The sequence below is a fragment of the Sylvia atricapilla genome, chromosome 2, assembly GCF_009819655.1.
Source record: "Sylvia atricapilla isolate bSylAtr1 chromosome 2, bSylAtr1.pri, whole genome shotgun sequence".
NCBI classification, from domain to species: Eukaryota; Metazoa; Chordata; class Aves; order Passeriformes; family Sylviidae; genus Sylvia; species Sylvia atricapilla.
Window position 1 is genome coordinate 113370234 of NC_089141.1, and position 23380 is coordinate 113393613.

The following is a 23380-nucleotide window of genomic DNA, read 5'->3' on the forward strand; positions in this document are numbered from 1 at the left end:
GAAAAATCTGCACAGGCTTCGCCCAAAAATACTCAGGGAAACACAGGATTTAGGAGTTTCCTTTTCTTATTTGTGGGGAATTAGTTCCTGCTCCATAATTTGTCCCAATTTGCCGTGACAAGACCTGTAACCCTGTAATACCTATCTTTGTACCTATTAATTTGTCATATCGTCCCTTGTCAAGATAAATGGTGGTGGCAACAGTTTCGGAACGCTGAAATCTGTGTTAGATAAATCAAATGTAGGGTTGATTTATTTAGTTTTAAAACTTTTTGGTAATTAATAAATAAGCTTTTTTTTTTTTCTGTTTGGGTCGGACAGCTGTGTTGTGGTTGCTCAAAATCACCACTCTCTCAACAAAGTCCATTTGTCAGGGGGTTGGGTGGAGAGTCGATGCAAGGTTTCACACAATTTGTCAAAAAAACCCTTAAACTAGAAGGCGTATTTTATGATAATGATTAAAAAAAAAAAAAAAATCTTGAGTTTGTTTTAAGGAGGGGGGAGGTCAAGGAAAAAAAAAAGAAGTTCTTCATATAAACCTCTGCATATAACACCTCTCGTTTCCTTTTGCTGCAACACTAGAAAATAACAAAAATAAAGATCTGGAACTTGGCTTCTCCCTGGCCACCAGAGCTTTATCGGGGACACCGAAACACGGCAAGAGGGGACGGAAGGGATTTTCCTGCCCACTTTGGCACTCGCCACCTTGCCCCTCCGGTAAACCTCACTGTGTTTCCTCACGCTTTTTTTTTTTTTTGTCATTTTTTAAATTTTTTTTTTTCCTTTTTTTTTTGGCAAATCACCCTTCGGGCTGCTGAAACTCAAACCCCCCTTTGTCACCTGCCGTTGGCGATGATGACGGAAGTCCCGATGTAATGGGGCAGCGCGGCCGAGTCCTTGTGGCTCTCCGGGGAGGAAGGGCTTTGGTTTTTGTAAACGAAGGCGTTCACCTCCTCGGATCCGTAGGGGAAGCTCTCTCCCCCGTGTCCCGGGGAGCTTTGGAAAGCGCCGTGCTTGGCCAGCACGTGGTGGTAGTTGAGGAGCACGAAGGGGACTTGCCCCGGTGGCCTGACATCCATCAGCCCTTCGGCCTCGTGGTCCAGCTTGGAGCTCATCCTCTGGCCGCCCTCCTGCTCCTCCAGGGGGTGGGTGACGTGCCCGAATTTGGGCTCTTTGACACAAATCCTCCTGCCCTGCTCATAAACCGAGGGCAGCAGGTGGCTGAGCTGTCCCACGGCCTTGGCCTGGCAGCACTCGGATTTGGGCAGCAAGGGGTTGGTGGGGAAGGAGCCGTCGTTGATGGCCATTTTTTCCGGCAGGTCTCTGTGAAAAGGCAGCTTGTTTTCCTCTTTGATGAGGTGGGAGTGAGGCTGGAGCCTGCTGGGCTCTGTCTTGTTGTGTTTGAGGATGGCGGAGTCGTAGAGCTCCTCCTTGTACCTGCCGGGCGCCGTGCAGCTGGGGAAGGCGTCGGGCAAAACGTCCTGGTTGTACCTCCTGTGTGACAGCGGCACTGGCGGGGACAGAAAAGGTGTTAATTACTGACAATGAGCCCCCTGGAGTAATTACAGCTCGCCGATATAATTGTCATAGTGATGCCTTGAAGTTTGAGCTTGGGTATTTCATGTTCTGTGGTGCCCAGGGCTGCAGCTCTGAGCTCACAGTCAGTGTCACTCAGCTCTGCACACAGCAGGGACACAAAACAAATCCTTCTCCTGCTGCACACCAAGGACACCTGGGACAAGTTTTCAGGCCCCAAAGCACAAACAAGGGTGGGCTGAGGAGAGAGAACAAGAAGGATGGGACTGCATCACCTGGAGCTGAAACTGGACAATTCAACCCCAATATGCAAATGGACCAAAACTTATAAAAATATAAGTTCTCATGACCAGTTATCCATTTTGTGACCATTTTGTGACCATTTTGTGTCTATTTTGTGACCATTTTGTGACCATTTTGGGTCCACTTTGGGTGTAGCCCCGGCCAGGCTCTTGTCCTGCCCAAGGTGTATCCTAAAGGCCTTTCAATAAATATCCGCTTTATTCTCCGGCTCTGTCCAGTCTCTGTTCCAGCTCAGCCTTCCAAGGCATCAATAGTTAAATCAGGGGAGTTAAACCAAAGGAATGTTAGCAACTACAACCTGAAATTAAAATATCTTTCCCTTCAGTTCGCTCTTTCCAGGGATTTATCAAAGGGTTTGCTAAAAGCTGGGTAACATTGGTACCTCTCAGTGATTCCATGGTTAAAATAGTGGAATTATTTTAATCATATAATAATAACCATAAATAAATGGAATAAACGGAATTTATTCTGCCTGTCATTGTGAGAGTGCACTGGACACTTGCCCTTGCAAGGAGAACATCCAGCTCCGAGGTTTGACTCAATGATCTCAAATGTCTTTTCCTTCCACAGAATTCTGTTGGTTCTGTAATTCATGGTATTTATTTGGGTTACATTGAATATCTAGATGAGATATTAGAAGGTGACGTTATCTAATGAATTAATTAATCTATAATGATAGATTAATCTATCATTATCTAATTAATGAAATCTCTTTGTGTTACCCAGAGTGGGTCACATTAAAGACTTTGCTTTTTCTCTTCGAAAAGCTGGCATCAGCTATTAAAAACATCTCTTGAAAAGCAACAAAAACACCTCTTCAGGAATGCTGGATCTCTGCTTTTAAGATATTCCCACCTAGTAAAGGTAGATAATGATAAAAATTCAGGCTACAAAGTTGAAAATTGGGCATTTTTAGAGAATCAGAAGCCAGATACTTCATTTTTCAAGCCTAGGATGTCTATTCAGGCTTTTCCTCTAAAATACATTGAGCAGTCTCACTTTTCTCCTCAGTTCCTGCGTGGCAACTGAACTCTTGAAACAATTATAGTTATTTTTACCATTTTCTGCTTGGCTAATGAAGCTTTTCCTTTCTGTACACTCCTGTCTCCAAGTGGTGAGAGAAAAGGCCCCTCGGTTTTCTCCTGTACCATATGAGTAATAATTTTTTTTGCTCTCTCCTATGAGCAGTCTGTGAGTTAAACAGCTCCTCCAAGGCACATTTGAAAGTTTTATGTTAGAGGAAAAATGACACACTGAGCAAATTTCTCTAGTTAGACCCAAACTCTTGTTTTGTGTGAGGTTCACACGATGCCCTGGACACTTAAGGGCCTTTTTAAAAAGGGGTTTTCTGTTTTTCTAACCATTTTATTTAACATCTTTAAAGTTTTGGAGTTCCCCTCTATTGCTTGCTGATGTAACCAGCCCATTAAATATTTATAATTAATATTCCCTGTGCTGTAATAGACTGGCAAAGCCTTCATGGATAACACAGGAAGCAGAAATAACTCAGTTGTACCTTTTTATTTATTTTTTTTTATATGCAGACCTCCATTAATTTCAGAGGGAGTTGCACTACGTAATTAAGACCAGAATTTAAACAGAAATCTGGTTCTAATTTCTTCTTCACCCTCCTAAAAACAAGAACCCTTCAAGTTATCCTGTCCCGTTTCTGTGTATACATTTTGTCACAAGAAGTAGAAGCTGAGGGAAGCTGAGTTCTCACCAGCTGGGGGAAAATGGCCCTTTCAGATCACAAATCCAACGTGGGTTCAGCCACGTGCTTGAGAATGGCCTGGGAATTTTACTGATGTAATTCAGTGCTCTGATTTTAACATTTCCACATTTGGTGGTTTTATTGTGAAACAAATACAGATGCTGAGAGCTACTGACATTTAAATAATAATGATCAGGTGTTCTGGGTTTAAGGTGTCCCCAAAAGGGATGGACAAAAAAAAGAGATTCCTCCTGCATTTTGGAATATTTTCACTTCATGGCTCTTCTTGAACCTCGGAACAAAGTATTGTCCTTTTCCATTTTTAGAGAACTTGGGAGAAGCTGAGGCATCACAGCCACCAGTTGGCCTCTGCCTTGTCACCTTTAATTTTGTAATCTCCAAACTCCTGGACCTTTAAGGTCCCTTTCAACCCAAACCTTCTGTGATTCTGTGGCTACATCAGGTTGTAAATCACAGAATCACAGAAGGTTTGGATTGAAAGGCATCCCACAGCTCCTCCAGTGCCATGGGCAGGGACACTTTCCACTGTCCCAGGCTGCTCCAAGCCCAGTGTCCAACCTGGCCTTGGGCACTGCCAGGGATCCAGGGGCAGCCACAGCTTCACCTGTTCCAAGGCTCTGAGCAAAATATTTCTTCCCAGTCTTGATCTGATCCTGCCCTGTGGCACTTTAAAACCATTTTCCCTTGTCCTGACACTTTCTGCCCCAATAAAATTCCCTCTCTCTCCTTTTTATCAAGAAAGGCAAAGATAGAACAGGTCTTTATACAACCACTGCCCATGAAAAAAATAATTGTTTAGATTATCTCAGTCTGTGCTGGTCCTGGTCTGAACCCTAACTGCAAATCACTCAAGTCGTGGGCTGCTTGTTCTCCATTTTTCTCCCTCCAAAAACAAAGGTGAGGCAAAATGATCCCCCAGACCTCTTTGTCTGCAGGGGAATTCCCTTTGCAAAATGTCATTTCTTCCTTCCAATAGGCACTGGCTAAACCTGGGGAGGTTTTTTCCACAGATTTTCTCAGTCCTTTTCCCCTCATTTCCTGAATTTTGGCACGACTGCTGGCACAAAGCTGCACACGGGGGAGTTCAGAAGGACCAACAGCACCGCTGAGTGACCAGCAGGTCCTGTGGTGCCCACAGCAGCTAAAAAGCAAAATTCAAAGCTAAAAAGCAAATTTCTGGCTAAGAATAAAGCTGCCTTCACTGAAACGATTTTTTTTTTTTTTTTTTTTTTGATGACGGGGCCAGCTGGGAAAGAAGTGGAAGAAGCTTCAAAACCAGATCGTGCGGCAGAAACATCTGATTCGCAGGCAGTCGTATCTGCTACGTGCTTCCTCAGAGCTTTGACGGCTTGGCACCATCATCCTCCAATCTCTGATCTCTCCAAAAGGAGCTGCTTTTTTCCATGGACAAAAAGAAAAAAAAAATAAAAAATAAAAAATGAAAGAATGCCTTTTGGCCCAGGGCGCTCTTGGCAGATGCTGCCGTGGGTGTGATGTGGAATCGCCCTCGCCGTCCAAAGCCGGCTGCCAGATGTCAGAGTTTGGCTTTGCCTTTGGATGGAAGAGGATGATGCTAAGCAGATCCTCCCTGCTTTGAAGCTCCCTGGCTGTCAGTTCTCCAGAGAGCCACTGGAAAAAAAAAATTAAAATAAAAAAATAAAAAAATAAAAAAGCAGCCCTTGACAACCTCCAGGAGGTCAGATGGGAAAAAAAAGTTCTAAAAAGGTGCAGAATTCGGCAAAAAGTGCAACGGTGCTGACGCTGCTTGAGGAGGTGTAAAGGTTTTCACAGGGACACTTATATTATTTGTATTTTTGACTCAATAACAGTGTGGACATTTTCCACCCAATTAGAGAAAACCACCCAAACCTGTGAAGAAGAAGGAAAAAGAAAGTAAAAAAACCCCCCAAAAAACCAAAGATAACACCCCAAATCCTCCATCTTGACTTGTATGTATTACTATAGACTAAACCCCCAAATTCTAAGTTTCTGAGATTCCAACAAGGAGGAAACAAGGCTGCAAAAAATGGATGGGAACCCTGTTTATAGGGGAAGCTGTGTTCTCCTTTCCCCTTTTGCCATGATCTCTGACCAGTCTTAAATTTGACCATATTTTTTCCCTCCTAAAGTAATGCAGCTCCAAGTGCTTTTGCAGAGAATTAATTGTGGCAAGCAAATTTTCGTCAAGTTCCTAATAAATATCCATAAGAAATATCAATTAAAACGCTCAAAAGAGAACCTACAACTCAAGCAGCAAAACCTCGAGGAGCAGCAGAACCAGAAATAAGAACCTCTGGTATTGCAGCTCCATTTTCCTCCTGATGAGGAAACAATGATGTGGGATGAGATTAAAAAATAGCAGCAGTTCCTTGCAGGTTTTTTTAATTGGGATTTGAAGGGGTTTTATCCTATTCCTACAGGTTTACTGGAGATAGGCAGGATTTACTTCAGTCTTTATCCTTCTCTTTGAAAGATTTAGGTTTTTCAGGGAGGGTTGTGGGGGTTTTTTGGTTGGGGTTTTTTCGGGAGGGGGTTAGTTTTTGTTTGGGTTTTTTGTTTGGTTGGGTTTTTAGGGAGTTTTTTGGGGTTTTGTTGTTTGTTTGGGTTTTGTTTTGTTTCTCAGTTGGTTGGGGTATTTTGGTTTTGTTTTGGGTTTGGTTTTTTTGTTGTTTGGGTTTTTTTTGTTTTTTTTTTTTTTTTTTCTTTTTTTGGTGATTTTTGTTGTTGTTGTTTTTTGATTTGGTTTTTTGGGGGGGTTTTTGGGTTTTTTTTTTTTGGTTTTTTTTTTGGTTTTTTGTTTGTTCTTTTTTTGTTTCCTCCCACAGCATCTTCAGAAAGGACAAAACCATTTCCTATTTTTGGTCTAAAACTCCTCCTTTTCCCCCACAGTCCACAGGAGCAACCAAAGGAAGCAGCAAATTAGAGGAGCACAAGCTGAGGGAAAGGGTTTAACCTGCTCCAGGCTGTGAGAGGAGCTTCACTCTTGCTCATTTTCAACCTAACCACAGAAAAGTGAAATAAAATGCTGCTGGCAGTGAGGTGAGGTCCTGCATGGGTGAGGTCAAACCATCCTGTGAAGGAGAAAAACCCAGGCAGGAATTATTTGTTCCTCTGTGGGAAGCACATTTGATGCCTGATTCCATCCCTGATGCAGCAAGCTCAGCTTTGAATGCCTTTATACTTTTTTTTAATATCTTTGTATTTTAATATTCCTTTTGGATCTTGGATATCTACACCCAGAAGTGAATCAATTCTTGATGCTGGTACCCAAGAGCCTAACTGGAGACTACCTAATTTTTTTTTTTTTTTTTTTTTTTTTTTTTTTTTTTTTTTTTTTTTTTTTTTTTTTTTTAAATTTCCACTGCTGCTTCTTCCATTCCAAGCAAGGAAGGTTTCCATCTGACTGCACAGCAGGACCTCAGTCCTCACCAGGGATTTTTCATTAATGAAAATGATGTATGCAGAGGGATCCAAGGATTTGGCCTGGATTGGAAAGTGAAAAACTGGAGTGTTGCTCAAAGGAGTTTGATGAAGGCTTTCCTGGGAGTTCTGTAGCAGCTGATCTGAATTTTGCACTTGTTGATGTTCCCTGACACTTTCAGATACACCTTAAATCACAAAACAGCTCCTGTGTTTAATTAGACTGAATAAACTCGGATCTGGCGAGTTTAAAAAATACAAAAAAAATTTGTATTTTTTCCCTATTTTTGCAGCAGGTTTTGGTGTAATTCTCACAGTTACTGAAATAATGGAGGGAAGAGTGGGGGAAATGCAGGCCAACCAAGGCTGTTCTTGCTAAAATCAGCAGTAACCTGAAATCTCAGCAGAACCTTGTGAGGCTCATTCATGAAAACAGTTAAATTCAGAGTCCTGTTTGGCTTGAAGGAGAAGATGGGTCAGGGGAGTAATTAATACTATTAATTGACTTAAAGATACTTGACACCATCCCAAAATGGCCTGAATTGACAGAGTCTGGTTTGTCCAGATATTTTTTGTTGCCTTAGCTGAATAATGTTCCTTGCCCATCACAACTCCATTCAGTTTTATTTTTGAGTTGTGGCAGCTGGGAGGTGAGGAGTGTTTAAAATGAGAGATAAAATCTCTGCCAAAACCACTGCAATGAGCCCTGTTCTGGTTAAACACAGGGGAAATAAATGAGTTGGACAAGATTATCCCCAGAAGTCACTTCCAACCCTAATTATTCCGTGATTCTGGGATTAGAGGGTATTTTTAAACATCTTTGCATGTGGTTGTTTTATAATTTTTCAAGGTTATTTCTTATAGGTTTTCCACCTCAGAGATGTCAATGCCTTTCTTCAAAGAATTTCTATCCCTGACCATCTGCACAGTGAAATAATGCAGGTGGTGGGAGACATTTTCAAGTTCAGAATTATTGTCAAGTAAAGCAGAGTTATTACTCTGTAAGGTAAAGGCATTCAGAGTGGTTTCAGACTGAGAAAGGACAGCCTTCACTTTCTGTGGGAACAGACGGTGTTTATTTTAATTTCTGTGTTAAAATTGTCAAAAGTTATTGTTGTGTAGGTGAAGTTTCAATCTGACTTCGGCCATGGCTTACCTGAGGAATTCCACTTAAATAACTCTGAGGGTTATTTAAAACATGAGGGTGAACTGTGCCGGTGTTGAAGGAGGAGGGATCACTGTGCTGCTCTAAAAGTGATTCTGGTGAGTGCATTTTTTTCAGCTGAAGCTTTGATAATATTCCCAATCCAATGCTGATGGAAATGGGAAGAAGGAAGATGGGAATATCATAAAAATAATGATTGATTATTGATTATAATACCATGATATACACTTCACTACCTCTGATTTTCTGTGTTTCCTAAACTCATGCCTTAGGATTTCAGCTTTTATATATTTCAAATCGTGTACCAGCGTCACCCCAAACCCTGTCCCCAAGGGCCACATCCAGGCTCCTCCTGAGTAATTCCATAGACAGTGAGTCCAAACCTCCCTGGGCATAACTCTAAAGTCTTTATAAAGTGTTAATTATTGTCTTCACATTTTGGTCAGACAAAAGGCCTGAATCCAATGACACCTCACAGCCTCAGGCTCTGAAAATCATAAACAAAAGTGAATTGGGAGGGAGCAAAATGGGGGGATGTGACTTCATGACCTGCAGCTGTAAGTGCAGAATTAACCCCTGATATGTAAATGGACCAAACTTTTAATTGTCTGAAAATCTCGTGACCATTGTCCGTGTTGGGTGTAGCCTCAGAGGCCTCTGAGTGCCCAAGGTGTATCTGTGGAAGGCCTTTCATAAATACCAACTCTTATTCTCTTTATCTTCTCTCTATCCTAGGCAGCCACTGCAAGGCATCAAGAGAGGCCTCATCAGAACCACCAAACGGATCATGGAATGGTTTGGGTCGGAAAGGCCATCAAACGAGGATCACCCCATTCCAACCAGCTCCCAAACCGCCAACACAAATCCTCTCGGCTCACCTTCATAACCCTGTGCCAGGTTGTGCCTGATGATGTTCACCGGCTGCTCGGGGAGGTTTTTGGAGGGTGACTGGCTGCTGGGCACCAGGGGGTTGGCGTAATGCCACTGGCACTCGCCGTTGGTCTGCAGCGCGCCCAGGAAGAACCGCGCCACCTCGCAGGGAGCCCCTTGCGCCTGCCCGAATTTCCCTGGCAGCATTTGCTTCTTGCCGCCGAAGACGTGGGAATCCACAGGGAAGTGTCCGTAGTGGTAGGAGAAGGGCAGGCTGTAGGGAGGGGCGTAGAGGAGCTCGCTGCTGCTGCTCTCTGAATGGAAGTTCTGTTCCTGCAGGGCGGCGGCGCTGGCGGCGGGGCTGGAGCGCCAGCTCCCCACCTGGCTGCATTCCAGTTTGTCCGCTTGGAACGAGCTGTATTGCTGGGGGGAAGAGGGGGAAAAGAGCAGGGGAGGAGAGTTAAAGGAGGAACTTTCAGAACGGGTCAGACAGGCACCCAGAGCTGAGCCTCGCTGGCTCAAGGGACGGACTGAGTGGTGTTAAAGTTCCTCCTCTCTTCGCAACTTTGCCTTCACATGGGGACAAAAATTCCTGCTTTGGTTTGATAATTTTGGCAGTTCAGTTTTACACAAGCCCAGGATTAAGGTTGGGAAAGCCCTCCCAGCCCAGGGAGTCCCAGCTGTGCCCACCTTGTCCCCAGCCCAGAGCACTGAGTGCCACCTCCAGGTGACACCTCCAGGGATGGGCACTCCAAAGCTCCCTGGGCAGCTCTTTCCAAAGCCTGACCACCCTTCCCAGGAAGAAATTCCTCCTGACATCAAGAACCCCACACCCCAACAGTAAATGACACACATTCTGCACCAGCACAAATTTTCCAAGTGCAGGGTTTTCTTTTTTTTGCCAAGAAAGGACATCTTGGTTCAAGTGCTTCACACACTTTATATCCCCAAGGTTTTACATCACTTGCCAGAGCTGGTTTGTGCTACCTGTACTTTCCACCCCAAGGAAAAAAGGGTCCAATTTTATCCTGCTTTATGAGGGATTTCCTGGGATAGACAATCCTATCATCTGTTTTATAGTAAATTCAGTCCTGGGTTATCTCCACACAGTCCCAAGCACTTTGTGAGAACAGTTGGTTAATAAATATTGCTGGAAAATTTACCTGTGGAGGGTAAGGTGTTGTTCTGAGTTTTGCCTTCATTTTATTACTTTTGGGTTTTACTATTTTCCTTGTTTCCTGCGAGGTAGGTACTGAGTTTCTGCATGAAAACTGTGACTTGGAAATGGTAACCTGGTCCAGTGACAACTGAAGTTCCTTGTACTCAATATCTCTGCAAAAGAAGAGCCCAGTAAATGAAAAGCACAGAAAAATCCTAACTAACTCCTGTAAAAATACGTGCTAGTTTTCACAAGGCTTGAAGTTTCACTCTTGCAAGATTTGCACTGGGTCTGGGGATGTCAGGAGGCAGAGAATCTTATGGGGTGAACTCATTTCCATGTAAGTCTATAAAAAAATTCCTCTGGGAATCACATAACTGCCTTTGGATGAGGTGTCCCCTGTCTCTGAGCCTGAGCTGTATCATCTTCCCTCAGCCATCCCTGGCTCCCTGTGGTTTGGAATCATGGAAGGACAGAGATCAATCAATCTGCTCAGTCAGGAATTGTTTTCTTCCCTGGTTCTCACAATCAGCCCTGAGGAAAGGAAAAGGAGCAGCGTTCCTCCCCTGTTGGCAGCATGTGCTTGTGACTAAACCACACAAGCTGCAAGGTTGGTTTTGATCAAAAAATCACAGGGTACTCAACTTTGGAAGAGATCTTCAATCCCACCCTCACTCCAGCAGCACCAGCATCACCCTGTCCCCAAGGGCCACCTCCAGACTCCTCCTGAACACTCCCAGTGACTCCAAACCCCCCCGAGCAGCTCATCCCAAGGCCTGACCAATCTTTCAAAGGAAAAACAATCCTTCTAATCTCCAATCTGAACCTGTCCTGACAAAATTTAAGCCATTTCCTCTCCTCCTTTCCCTTGGGACATGGCAGCAGAGCCCTGAGCCCCCTCACTGCCCCTCCTGTCTGGGACTTGTGCAGAGCCACAAGGTCCTCCCCTGAGCCTCCTTTTATCCAGACTGAGCTCCCCCAGCTCCCTCATGAGATGTTTTCCAAACCCTTCCCCAACTCCATTGCCCTTCCCTGGACAAGATGAAGATTTATATAATAAATAAATTATATTACTAATATATATATTTAAATATATTATTAATAAATATATTTATTTTTATATTAAATACTATTATATAAATTATAATATATATTATAATATATATTATCTTTATATATTACTTCATATATAATATATATTATATAATATATTATATATGTTATATAAGATATATTCTATTATATATTATATATTGTATATGGTATATAATATATTTTACATTATAATATATAATATATAATACATTATATATAATACATTGTATATTATATTGTTTTACATAATATAATATATATTATATTATAATATATATATATTTATATATTTATATATTCTCTATTATCTTTATTGATATAATAATTAAAGATAATAATTAACATAAAAAATATCTTATTTCAGCTAAAGAGTCGGGAGCACACGAACAGAAAGTTGCAACCACAACGGGCACAGAACAAGACTTGGGAGGCACCAGCAAAGAAAACCTGGCAGATTCAACCACTAAGGACCCAATCAGTGATAACAGGTAATGGTACAAAGTGTTTGGACTTACGTAAGGACATAATTGACACTCACTATGCAGTGAGGCCGTGACGAACGGCTGTTGTGCACGATGGTGGCGTAGCTCTGCACCCACACCCAGCCTCCCTGCTTGGACAGCAGCCTGTAGTACTTGGTGGTCACTTGGCCTTTCACCAGCACTGTGAAAAAAGAGAAATTTAAAATTAAAAAAAAAAAAAAAAAAATTACTTTTTTTTTGGACTCATATCCACTTCCTGGAGAGGTTTATTTGCAAGCCGAGCGCTTTTCTCCCTCAAAGGATTTCACAGAATTCACAGAATCCTTGGGTTGGAAGAAACCTTCAGGATCATTGAGTCCAACCCAGCCCCAACCCCTCAACTAAACCACAGCACCCAGTGTCTCATCCAGTCTTTTCCTAACCACAGCCAGGGATGGTGACTCCACCACCTCCCTGGACAGACAGTTCCAGTCCTTTATCACTCATTCCATAAAAATTTATTTTTTCCTGATATCCAACCCGTATTTCCTTCGCTTACCTGGTGGGTGCCCAAAGTCACAGAATCACTGGGTTGGAAGAGACCTTTAAGATCATCGAGTCCAACCCAGCCCCAACACCTCAGCTAAACCCTGGCACTGAGTGCCACATCCAGTTTTTATTTAACCACAGCCAGGGATGGTGACTCCACCTTTAAAAAGGCTGGAAAAGACCTTTGAGATTATTGAGCCCAAACTGTGTCCTCATACCCTCCTTCCTCTTCCTCCCAATAAACTTTAAATAACTCCCTGCAAAATTATCTCTCTTTGTTATGTGTTATGAGCAGTAGGTTCATAACACCACATTATTATTTATACAACATTTGATGACTCTAAAGTTTTGTCTTTCTTCTTCTCTGGGTCAGCTGTGGTCGCATTATCCACAAACACTCTTTTAAAATTTTAATTTTAAAATTTAAAATATCATGTGTTTTGTGACGTATTTTATTCTGTGATTTTTTTCCCCTCTGTAATTCATGAAAGTTGGTTTAAAAGGGTAAAATTAAAAACAACTCTTTGGTTGTGAAGCACCCAAACAAAGGACAGAGAGGGGAATCAGATATCTGATAAATTCACCAGCCGTGTAATCCTCCCTGAGCTATTTTGGATCCTCTGTGAACAAGGATGTTTTGGCAGGAGGTTGTGTGCTGTAACAGGAGTTGTGCAGCATCTCTAAATATTTAATCCAGCCACAAATATTTCTGGTTCAGCGCCAGGCCTTTATCTCAGGATTCACTAGAAGATAATGCCCAGCCTTTGAAGCTGGTTCTTCTCTTGTGTGGCCTTGGATCATTCCTCTGGGAAACTCCATCTTCTTACTCTCCTGTGCAGTTATTTATTGGAAATTAGGGAATCATGGACTGAGCTCACTGCACAAATTGTGTTCAAAACAAGTGGGCAATAGCAGGAAATATATATATATATATATATATAAATAAATACATAATATATAGGAATATATATTAATATATAAAATATATTAATATATATAATATAAATATATATAATATAAATATAGATATAAATGATTTTTTTTTATAAATATGACCAAGAAATGGAATATAAACCTGCTTTCTGTAGGTTTAAAGCCATCCCCCATTGTCCTGTCACGTTTTTGCCCATATAAAAAGTCCCTCTCCCTCCTTTTCATCCATTTCCTTGTGGTACTGGAAGACTCAGTGGGGTCTCCCCAAAATCTGGAGCACGTGGGTCACCTCTCTGGGCTTCCCTCCTATCCATTGCACGTCCCAACACATTTACCCTTTCCTTCAAATCCAGTCTATGTCCCAAAGAAAATCGGGCTCTTACAAAATGGACAGGTCTTTCTGGAAGTGTCAATTCTTCCATTTCAGGGTGAGGTGTGTTCAGGAGGCAACAAAATAAACACCTGAAACTGTGGCTCCCATCTCTGCTCCCTGTGACCCAACAGCACCCAAGGGAGCGGCTGGAGCTGTTCCAGGAGGGATTGAGGGTGGATTTTAGGGCCAGGCTCTGCCCCCAGAGGGTTCAGGCACTGCCCAGGCTCCCCAGGGAATGCCAGAGCTCCAGGGATGCCCAGGCTGGGAATTTGGGTTGCCTGTGTAGGACCAGGAGCTGAGCTCGATGGTCCCTGTGGGTCCCTCACAGCTCAGGACATTCTGTGACTCCATGATCCTGCAGGACATTCAAATCCCACCCTCCACATCACCAAGGCACTGCTTTTTGGGGTCTCAAATCTCCCCTAGAAATCAGCTTTTTTGCCTCATTCTTGCTGCTGTTCCTTCCACTCTCACATTTCTACATGGAATTCCTTACAGGATGAGGGTGTGCAGATGCATGTACAGTTAAAAAAACCATGAGGACTATGTGTGTGAGAGTATTCAACCACTCTGAGAAAATATAAAGACATCTGTACTTTTTAAGTGCAATTTGTCACTGCAAGTTGAAAATCTTGGAGTGGCTGCTCAAAGCTTCTGTTCATAAAATATTAATAGTTCTCTCTGTGCCACTGTTTTATTACTTCTTAGTGTTCTATAATTGTGGATGGTGCTCTGTAATTGTGCTGCCTCATCCCTGGAAATGTCCAAGACCAGGTTGGACAGGGCTTGGGGCAATCTGGGATAGTGGAAGATGTCCCTGGCATGGCAGGGGGTTGGAATGAGGTGATCTTCAAGATCCCTTCCAACCCAAACCATGGGGTTGTGATTTTTGTGACCACCATTTCTGTGATTTTACGATTTGGTGATTCCCTCTAAAATCCAAACGGTCCCATTCCAGGAAATGATCTTTACATTTTAGCCCAGGCCATGTAGCAGGTAATTTCTGGAGTGTGGTCTGGCCTTTTCAGAACTAGGTCTTTGTGCTGGTTTAATGAGCACGTTTTCCTTGAGTTCCAAATGCTTTGCTACACTCAGTCCTCCAAAAGAGAAATTAATGCTGTCATGGATCACTAACTATAACAAACTTCTTCCCTGTGCTTTGGGACTAGTTTTGGCTTTCCTCCTCCTCCCTCACTGATTTTTTTTTTTTTTTTAAATCCCTGTTTAACTCTGCTGTTAAGACAGCGTTTGAAAAGATGCGAAAACCACTGAGGGCTGCAGTGTTCAGCTTTCCTTCTTAATTATCTGGATTAACCAGTGTTTCTCTGGGGAGGGGGGAGGACTCCGTGCCTCCTGCTTTTTCAGCAATCTGGGGGAAGTCTGACCTTGGCTAAGGGACAGTAACTGAGACAGTGAGTGAGGTCAGCTTCCATCTGGCTCTGGGCTCTGTTTGATGCTGAAAAGGAAACCTCAGGAATGGGAGGGAGGCAAAATCCACCCTGCAGACAATGTGTGCAGGCTCAGACTCCTTGGTGGCCTCAGCTGCAGCCCAAAGGGGAGGATTCTGTGGCTTCAGCCCCTGGCCCTTGGATGTGCCCTGTGTCCCTGGGTGTTCCAGGGTTGTGGCTCACTCCTGGCTTCTCAGGGAAGCTGGAAAAGGCTCTGGGCTGTCAGGCAGGATTGGTTTAAAAGGCTCCACCAGGCGTGTGGCTGGGAGTTCCCAGCCTGCACTGAAGGACACCGCTCCAAAATAGGGATTTCTTGGTTCCACACTGGCAGCAGATCCTGTTTTAGCTGCCCTGGGATGTCATGAGCCCAGCCCCTGGGCAAGGCACTGTGCCCAGCAGACTCTATTCCTTTTTCTTTTGACCTCTTTAAATCTGGTGCTGCTCTGCCAGAAGATTTGAGTGCTGGCAAAGCTGAGGCAGACCCCACACCAGAGATGGTGGAACCTAATTTTTTTCCATAAAATAACCCTATAAATACATAGGGTGACTTCCAGGGAGCAGGAGAAGGGGTTGGTGGGGCCACCAGCTGGGCACTGAGACCTGAATCCTGTTCAAGTTCCTGTGGGAAGAGCAGGGATGTTGCAACACGTGGGATGCCCAAAATCCCCCTCACAATGGTACAAACAAAGAGATTTCTCTGAGGGCACAAAGATATTTTGCCTGTCCTGGCACTCTGTCCTGTATTTTAGAATCCTGGGGCAGGGCCCCTTTATTTGTGTGGCCACATTTCAGGGCAAACACTGTGTGCATGAAAGGGGCTCTAGAAATAAATAACAGTGCTTCAAATGCCACAAGTGTTTTCCTGGAGCTGGAAGCCAATCAAATGCTTCAAGCAGGAAACTCTCTTTGCTGCCAGCACACCTTAGGCAAATATTCACATCTACTTTTCCCTCCTAGCTTGATGTTCTCTCCCTCCTAACTTGTTCCCCTCACTGTTTCCTTTGTTTTATTCTCTGTGCTGCCTCACTCTGAGTTCAGCCGCTCCAGGTCATCAGTTTGGGATTTTAGTTTTTTTTTTTCCTCTTAAAAAAAGCAAATGGTTATCCTAGTTTAGGGTTGCTCAGGTTTTTTTGGTTTTTTTTTTTTTTTTCCCCTCCCCTTAATACCCTTATTAGGTGTAAGATGTTTCTCTTTGGATTTCTGCATCAGGTGACACTTCATCATCAGATCGCTTTATAGAATGGTACAACGGACCTGCCAACCTTTCACTGCTCGTGTTCCTGAGACATTTGCTGATGGATGCTGGGGGAGCTCTCACAGTGCTCCCCAGAGGGCCTTCGTGCACTTTACATCTGGTTTAATAATTCCCATTACTTGGTATTCCAACCATGACCCTGCACTCTTCCCACTGCTGCCCAAGCATTACTCATTATTTTGTGCTGCTCGGGATTTATCTGCTTTCATAAATTCCTGTGCATGGCTCACATTTTTCTTCTGGTTTTAAAGTTTACAGTCATTTTTCTTCAACCTACAGAACTGCTCTTGGTGTCCTATTTGCCTGAGGGGTTTTGGTTTTTAACTCGTGGAAGGATGTGGTGGGTAATTCAGTGAACATGATTTGTCTCTTCATTTCGAACTCCAGTCGTACACGGATCAAAGTGGATCAGCCACAGAATGATCCATCCCGCTGCTCTAAAGTGGAAAAGTGTTTTCCAGAGGTGATTGTGGCTGTGGTGGCATCATCTCCCTGCTGGTTGATGAAGGTATTTCCAACAGCCTGGTGGAAACACTGAGTTTATTTGGGTCACATCCACATGCAGATGTCACCACTGCAAGAGAGGTTGTCCCTGACAGAATATTCCATGTGCCCTGGTCGAAAAAATCCTTTTTTTTCCCCCAGTTCTCAGCAGCCCGGAGTGTTCAATAACGTTTTGGTAAATCTGAACTCGCTGTAAAGATCAGCTTTTGCTTTCCCAGGTGTAGCACACCCTGCCACCAATGGAATTCAGCACTTGGAATTTCAGCTTGGGCTTGCCAAACACAGCTACAGCCTCCTGGATATTCCAGAGCCTCATGAGTAGCACACAGCAAGAAAAGAAGGAAGCCTAAAAGAAGGATTTGACTCCGGCTGCTTCCAGCCTACAGGAGCAATCTGGAAAGAAAATTCCCCGACATTGGTTTTTGGATGTCATCTTTGCCTCGTATGGGTTGCAGCAAACGGAGCCAAATCCAGAGTTCAGCCATTCCCTCAATTTGCTTTTCAAATTAATGTGCTACTGAATGAACTCCTTCCCAGATCCAGATGGTTGAAGATATGATTAGTGACTCTGTTAGAAGATGGGAAATTATTAAATGTGTCTTTTTTTTTTTTTTTTCCCCCTGACAATCCATTCTCCGAACCTCCTCCACATGCTACTAATGAATGTCCCTCCAAGGAGTTTTTGGGATTGCATTCCCTTCAAGCACAGGATGATTATTACTAACATATTTCAGAGGAATGCAGGGCTGCTGCACAGTTTTTGTTTTAACAGCAGAGGCTAGTGAAGTTCACATTTTCCTCTCTCCTTTACTTGCTCTTTTGGTTTTCTTTTCCTTCAAGAAATCACCATCCAGGATCAATCCCAAATATTCAAAATAGCCTGGATCGCCTAAGTACAAAGATAAAACTCGCCAGATAAGTTGGTTTGGGTGTTGTGTTGGTTTTTTTGTTCTTTCCAGAAAAGAAATAAGCTGGATACTCAGAAGCCCAACATACTGAGTATCCAGCTTATTTACACAATGAATGGTTTCCTTAAGTGATAGCCAAGAACTTTTGAAAATCTCTCTCCAGCCAAGGACTGGAAAAGATTTTTTTTTTTATGCCTTCCAGCATGCTGCTTGTTGTCTGCAAAACTTCTCACAGCACTCCACGTATTTCAGAGAATCTCAGAATGGTTTGAGGTGGAAGGGACCTTAAAGCTCATCCAGTTCCATGGGCAGTGTCACTTCCACTGTCCAGGATGCTCCAAGCCCCAATGTCCAGCCTGGCCTTGGGCACTGCCAGGGATCCAGGAGCAGCCACAGCAAATCTGGGGTCTCATCATCCACACAGCCACAAATTCCTCCCCAATATCCAGTATAACCCTTCCTTCTAGCACTGGGAAGGCATTCCCTGTGTCCTGTCCCTGCAGCCCTTGGGAATTGTCTCTCTCCAGGTTTCCTGGGGCTCCTTCAGGCCCTGCAAGGCCACCCTGAGCTCAGCCCAAAGCTTCTCCTGTCCAGGCTGAACAATCCCAGCTGTGGCAGCCTTTCCTCCCAGCAGAGCTGCTCCAGCCCTCTGCTCATCCTGGAGCCTCCTCTGGGCTCTCTGCAGCAGCTCCAGGTCCCTCCAGCCCAGGTACTCACACAGGTGGTGGGCGTATCGCAGGTGGAAAACGTCACAGCCGTGGACGTGGTGGTAAAGGGTTTTTTCTATCAGATCCTGGGGTTCGTAGCCAGTTAATTCCGTGACCCTGGGAAAGGGGGGGGGGGGGAAAATAAATCTGCAATAAACAAAATCTCCAGGAATATTCGGTTTCATTAACCCAACGTTTGATGGTGCCAACGAATCAGTGCCTGCAAGCCGCGGGGCGAAATGTTAGTTTTGGAAACAGAAACCTCACCTTTACAAGAAAAGAAACCCTTTCAGCCCAGCCAAAGCAAGGTGCAGCTTTTCCCTGGTACAGCCAGGCAGGAAAAAGAGCTCTTTTACTGATTTCCACCTTGGGCTTTTGCCACTGCCGTGCAGGATCCTTTGCACAGAGTTCCGCTCGAGGAGCTGCTCATGAAACAATAAAACCTCTCTTGTGGGCTGCTGACACTTTTTCATTTGCTTTTGCAAAGCTACAAGTGTAGAAGGTGTGTTGGGCCACATGTGATCATGGCCTGGGAATAAATCCAGGCTGGTGCCTAACAGGAGAAAAAAGCAGGAGCTTATTCCAGCTGAGAGCGTGGAAAGACAAGGAGGTGTGAGGACCACAGGGTGAGGAAAGAAAAGCCGAGGCAAGACTTCCAAAGGAAAAAAAAATAAATCCCAGAAGTAGAAGAATGGAATGAATTCAAAACAGCAGCATCTCTGCAGATGTTAAAGGATCAAATGCAGAGGTCAGGCTTACATTGGGCCAAACTTTATGTTTCAAGTGAACTTTTTTTTATTCTGTTAAGGAAAAAAACCACTTCTTAAATTACAATGTGCCACTCAGCCAAACTGTGGCTTGTTGTGATGTCCTGGGCTTTCTTTGCCTAAAAAAGGCAGAAGAGTAATGCCCACATTAACAAGTGACACAGTCCCTTAGCAGGTGAGTGACAGTAAAATTGTCCCTGCTGAGGATCTATTCCTGCAGCAGCAGATGCAGATGCACATTTTAATTCCAGGAGTTTTACCTGGGACTGCCTCTAGCCTAAGCCTGTGGACTGAAATATTTATTAAAGCTGGAGTGTCCTTGGAGGTTGTCCTGCAGGTTAGATGGAAGGAATCCTGTTGAATGCTCCAAGACTCTTCCTGCCACGAGCTGAGGGAGGATGGTCAGGACATGGACTAAAAAAGGATGTTCCTGGTCTGAATTTTACCACTGGTGAGGATGCACAGCACCAGGGATGGCACAGGAGTGTCCACAGAAATGAACAGGGGTCCCAAGCAATACTTGTCCTTGTGGATTTGCAAGTAATATACATTTTGATTTTTTTTAATTTAATTTTGTGACTACTATGCATCTTCTGGACTCATACCCTGACTCTAACCAGCCCAGTGGACCCCACAGAGACTGAGGATGTTCTGCTTGAGAGGACCGAGAGCTTGGATTCTTCTGAAGGACAACAACATCAAAATGCCTTTGAACAGATGCTTGTGCTTCTCCTCTGCAGTGTGTCCTCATCCCAAATCCTCCCTGAAGCCCATCAGGATCACAAAATTCTGCTTGGAAGATCCTGCTCAGGTTTCAATCCTCCTTCTGACTTCAGGGCACTGCAAACCAGGGTGGCAGCTGCATCCTGCCCCGTTGGGGAGTGCAGACACAGCTCATCCAAACCCAAGGCAGGGGTTCATTTTCTCAAAGGTGCAGTCTCACTTGGAAGCTGGTGACAAAAAATCCCCCATCACTGACAGTTCCCAGGACTCCCAAATTTTGGAAAAGCTTGATTCTGGAAGTAAAGTCAGCTGTTTTACTTCCTTAACATCAAAGCAATCCCTCAGCCAGGCTGGGTGCTGCAGGTTGTGCTGGGCAGTGACAGGACACACAGAAGGAAGCAGAGCTTGCCCCAGTTCTGGTCTCTTGAGGTCTTGAAAGTCTTCTTAGACCCCCTGGCAATGAATGCATCACAAAAATCGGAGTGAGCAGCTCACTGTGGAGGGAAGTGACTGTCTCCTCCTTCCTGTGACCTCAGTGAATGAGCTCCTGTGTGCTTGATGTCATGTCAGGGTGTCTAGAAAGGGATTTTTGAGCTGCTCCTTCCCATGGCTTTCATGCTGTCTGCTGTGACTGTTACACCCCAAGATCCATCCCCTTCTATGGACACCAGAACCAAGCCTGAAACCGGTTTTTCCTAACTCCTAATACGCCCCTGCTCTGAGCAAATACAGTTTGGTTTGCTCAGCCGGGAGAGCAAAAGGCTCTGGAGAAGCTGAATTCCCCTCCTTGTCCCGTGTGTGGATGACACCCATCTGCTCCTTGGTAAACACAGCTCTGGGTCCATCCCTGCTCCTGTCAACACCTCTGCTCCTTCTGTGGCCTTGGAAGACACTTCTGTCTCCAGGCAGTTCCTCCCAGGCTCATCATTTCCTTTTTTTCCCAACATGCAAGGACGTGTTTGCTGAACCTCCTCGTGCTGCTTTGTAGCGGAGCGACACGTGCCAGAAAAACGAGGAAGGGTTCCAGAAACAAGGAGTTCTTTGTGTCCCAGCAGCTGATGGAGCCACTGTCTCCTGGGCTGAGCACGGAGAAAAGGCTCCTCTGGCCTGGTTGGCCTCCACTCTCCTGGATACAGGGGTTATCTCACACATTCACCACATTCCCGCCAGGGAAGTGAGGAACGTGGGTCCCACAGGAAAGGATTGCTGAGGAATGATCATCTTGTCAATACTTTGTGCATTTGGGATTTTCCCTTTGAGGGAGCATCTTCTGGACTGCACTGGACAAAGTACTGTGTCCTACAAGGTACCTGCTCCGAAACCAGAGAAATTAATTCCAGTTCTGGTTCTGTGCTCATCTGAGCTCCATCAGCTGAAGTGGAGGCAGGGCTCTCCTTCCTCAGATGTTTTGTCCCAAAATTTTGTTTAAGAAGGTCCTGCTTTGGTGTGGAGCAGCCAATGGAACGAATTTCCATCCTAACAACCCCATTATAAGTGTTGGTTTCGTGGTTAAAGCATCACACTAAAAAGCAGAACTCTCTTTCCTTACAGCTCTCTCAAAAGCTTTCTGGATGACCCCAGCCAGTGGTTTGGTCTCAATTTTCCACTTTTGGGGTTTTTTTGGAGGGTTTTTTTTGGTACATCCTCATTCCTTTTGCTGGCTTTGTATGATAAAATTTGTGTCCTTTCGGGCAAAAAAAAGAAAAGAAAAAAAAAAAGTATCACTGCTCCTGTGACCAATCCTCAGAGCAAGAAACTTTTAGCTGACCCTAAAAGTGCAGGTAACTCCAGGTCAGACTGGACAGGCTCTTATTTCTTGGCATTCCAGACAAAGTGTGGTCTATTCAGCTGCCTGGAAAGCTTTGGAAGGCTCAGAGTTCCAGATCTATTTGGGACTGCTGGATTTCCTTTTTTTTTTTTTTTATTTTTTTTTCCACGGGTGTTTTGACCCGTTTGGGAAGGCTGGACATGAAAAGAGCTGCTCACCTGGAATCGAGGAAGATCAGCTTTAAATCCAGACTGGCCCTGAACATAAACATGTTGCTGTGGAGCTTGATCTCAGTGATTGCACTGGGAGGCAAAGACTGACCCACGGCCACCAGCCCCACGATTTGGTAACAGGAGTCATATAATGACATGTCCAACATGTACTGGCGGATCTTCAGGTAGCCACTGCAGTGGATCACCTGGAAAAAAGGGGGAAAACACCCTTAGGATTTGATTAGAAAGCCCCCAAACCTGCTGCCCACCCAGCCTCAATGAGCTTATAAAGGCACTCAGCATTAAATTCTGAGCCCTCTGTTGATTGCTGTTAATTGGTAAATAGAGATTAAGGCTCGGTGAGTGCAGTTTTGTGTTTGCTGACAGCTTGATGAATCCAGTATTGAAGCGCCTCCTCTCTGGGGACTGCCTAATTGCTTTCTAATTAATACTTTAAGCTCCTTGATACAGATTCCTCGTAGATGCAGCCAGAATTCCTGTTCATTCATAAAAAAAATCCAGTAGTAGCTCTTTTTTTTTTTTTTTTTTTTTTTTTTTTTTTTTTTTTTTTTTTTAATGCAACCATCTCTCTCCCACACACACTCAAAGGTGAATAAAAACATTTACATTTTAACCGGTTATTATTCTGATGTAAATAAAGACACTTTTAAAAAGCCACTTTAAAAACCCGGTGACTACTGATGCATCGCAATGCAATAAAAGTTAACTTTATGCAAATCAACTTTATGCAAATCAAACTAACATTCATGCAAATGCACAAGAAATGAGTTTTAAGTTCTCTGCTCAGCTTCAGAGGGTTTTTTGTTTTGTTTTGACACGTGACCAAGCTCAAGGTGCTGAGCTCAGATTTCGGGATCCCTGTGCACAATTGCTGTTCACAGAGGTGATAATGACAGTGTTAGACTGTAAAAACTCAATGTCACCTAAAGGGAGGGGGAAATGTAACCTGGGGACTATTCCAGGCCAGAAGATTTATTTAGTGTGCTGCTGGTGCTCAGAAATCATCAGTGCCCCTGCCAGTTTTCTGCTTCAAGCAGCAGGAATATCACACCCTTTCGCTGAATTTTCTCTGTTTGTTTGGCTTTGAACTGTGTCCTGTGGAAAGGAATTAATTTTCAGTGTATTTAGTGCTCTAAACAACCCACCAAAACATCACCTGGGAATAGGCTCCTCCTGTTTAAACCTTCCTCCTCTCCAGTGGTTGAAATGTTTTAGCCAAAGCACAGCAAGAAGTTCTCTCAGCAGATCTCAATTCCCTCATCACTTGGTCCATGAGGTTTTTTTTTCTGAGCTTCAGCTAATGAGGCGATTTCTTAAAAATTAAGTCCTGACTTTAATCACAGTCGAATGGGATAAATCTGGGCCAACATCTCTCCAGCTTAAAGAATCCTTTGACTTTCGCTGTGCAAACTTTTAATAGTGAGCCGAAGGAAGTGATGCCTCTGATTAACAGAGATAATTGGGAATT

General features: G+C 43.9%; 1 protein-coding gene across 1 annotated transcript; it reads right to left on the bottom strand.

The window, feature by feature from the left end:
* Nucleotides 1-803: 803 nt before the first annotated feature.
* On the bottom strand, nucleotides 804-22396 carry SIM2 (SIM bHLH transcription factor 2). Its single transcript, XM_066340555.1, has 7 exons — nucleotides 22361-22396; nucleotides 21898-22097; nucleotides 18432-18538; nucleotides 11799-11946; nucleotides 10193-10361; nucleotides 9038-9452; nucleotides 804-1510 (listed from the first exon to the last, which is right to left on the bottom strand). The coding sequence occupies exons 1-7, from the start codon at nucleotides 22394-22396 to the stop codon at nucleotides 837-839; spliced, it is 1749 nt and encodes a 582-aa protein (XP_066196652.1). The 3' UTR covers nucleotides 804-836.
* Nucleotides 22397-23380: the final 984 nt, after the last annotated feature.

Excerpts from the sequence above, each read along its gene's own strand:
- SIM2 (XM_066340555.1), bottom strand. The coding sequence starts at position 22,396 with ATGAACAGGAATTCTGGCTGCATCTACGAGGAATCT. Across the intron at positions 22,098-22,360 it reads GCTGCATCTACGAGGAATCT|GTGATCCACTGCAGTGGCTA; the intron begins GTATCAAGGAGC and ends CCTTTTTTCCAG. Across the intron at positions 10,362-11,798 it reads AGTGTCAATTATGTCCTTAC|AGATATTGAGTACAAGGAAC; the intron begins GTAAGTCCAAAC and ends CTTCTTTTGCAG.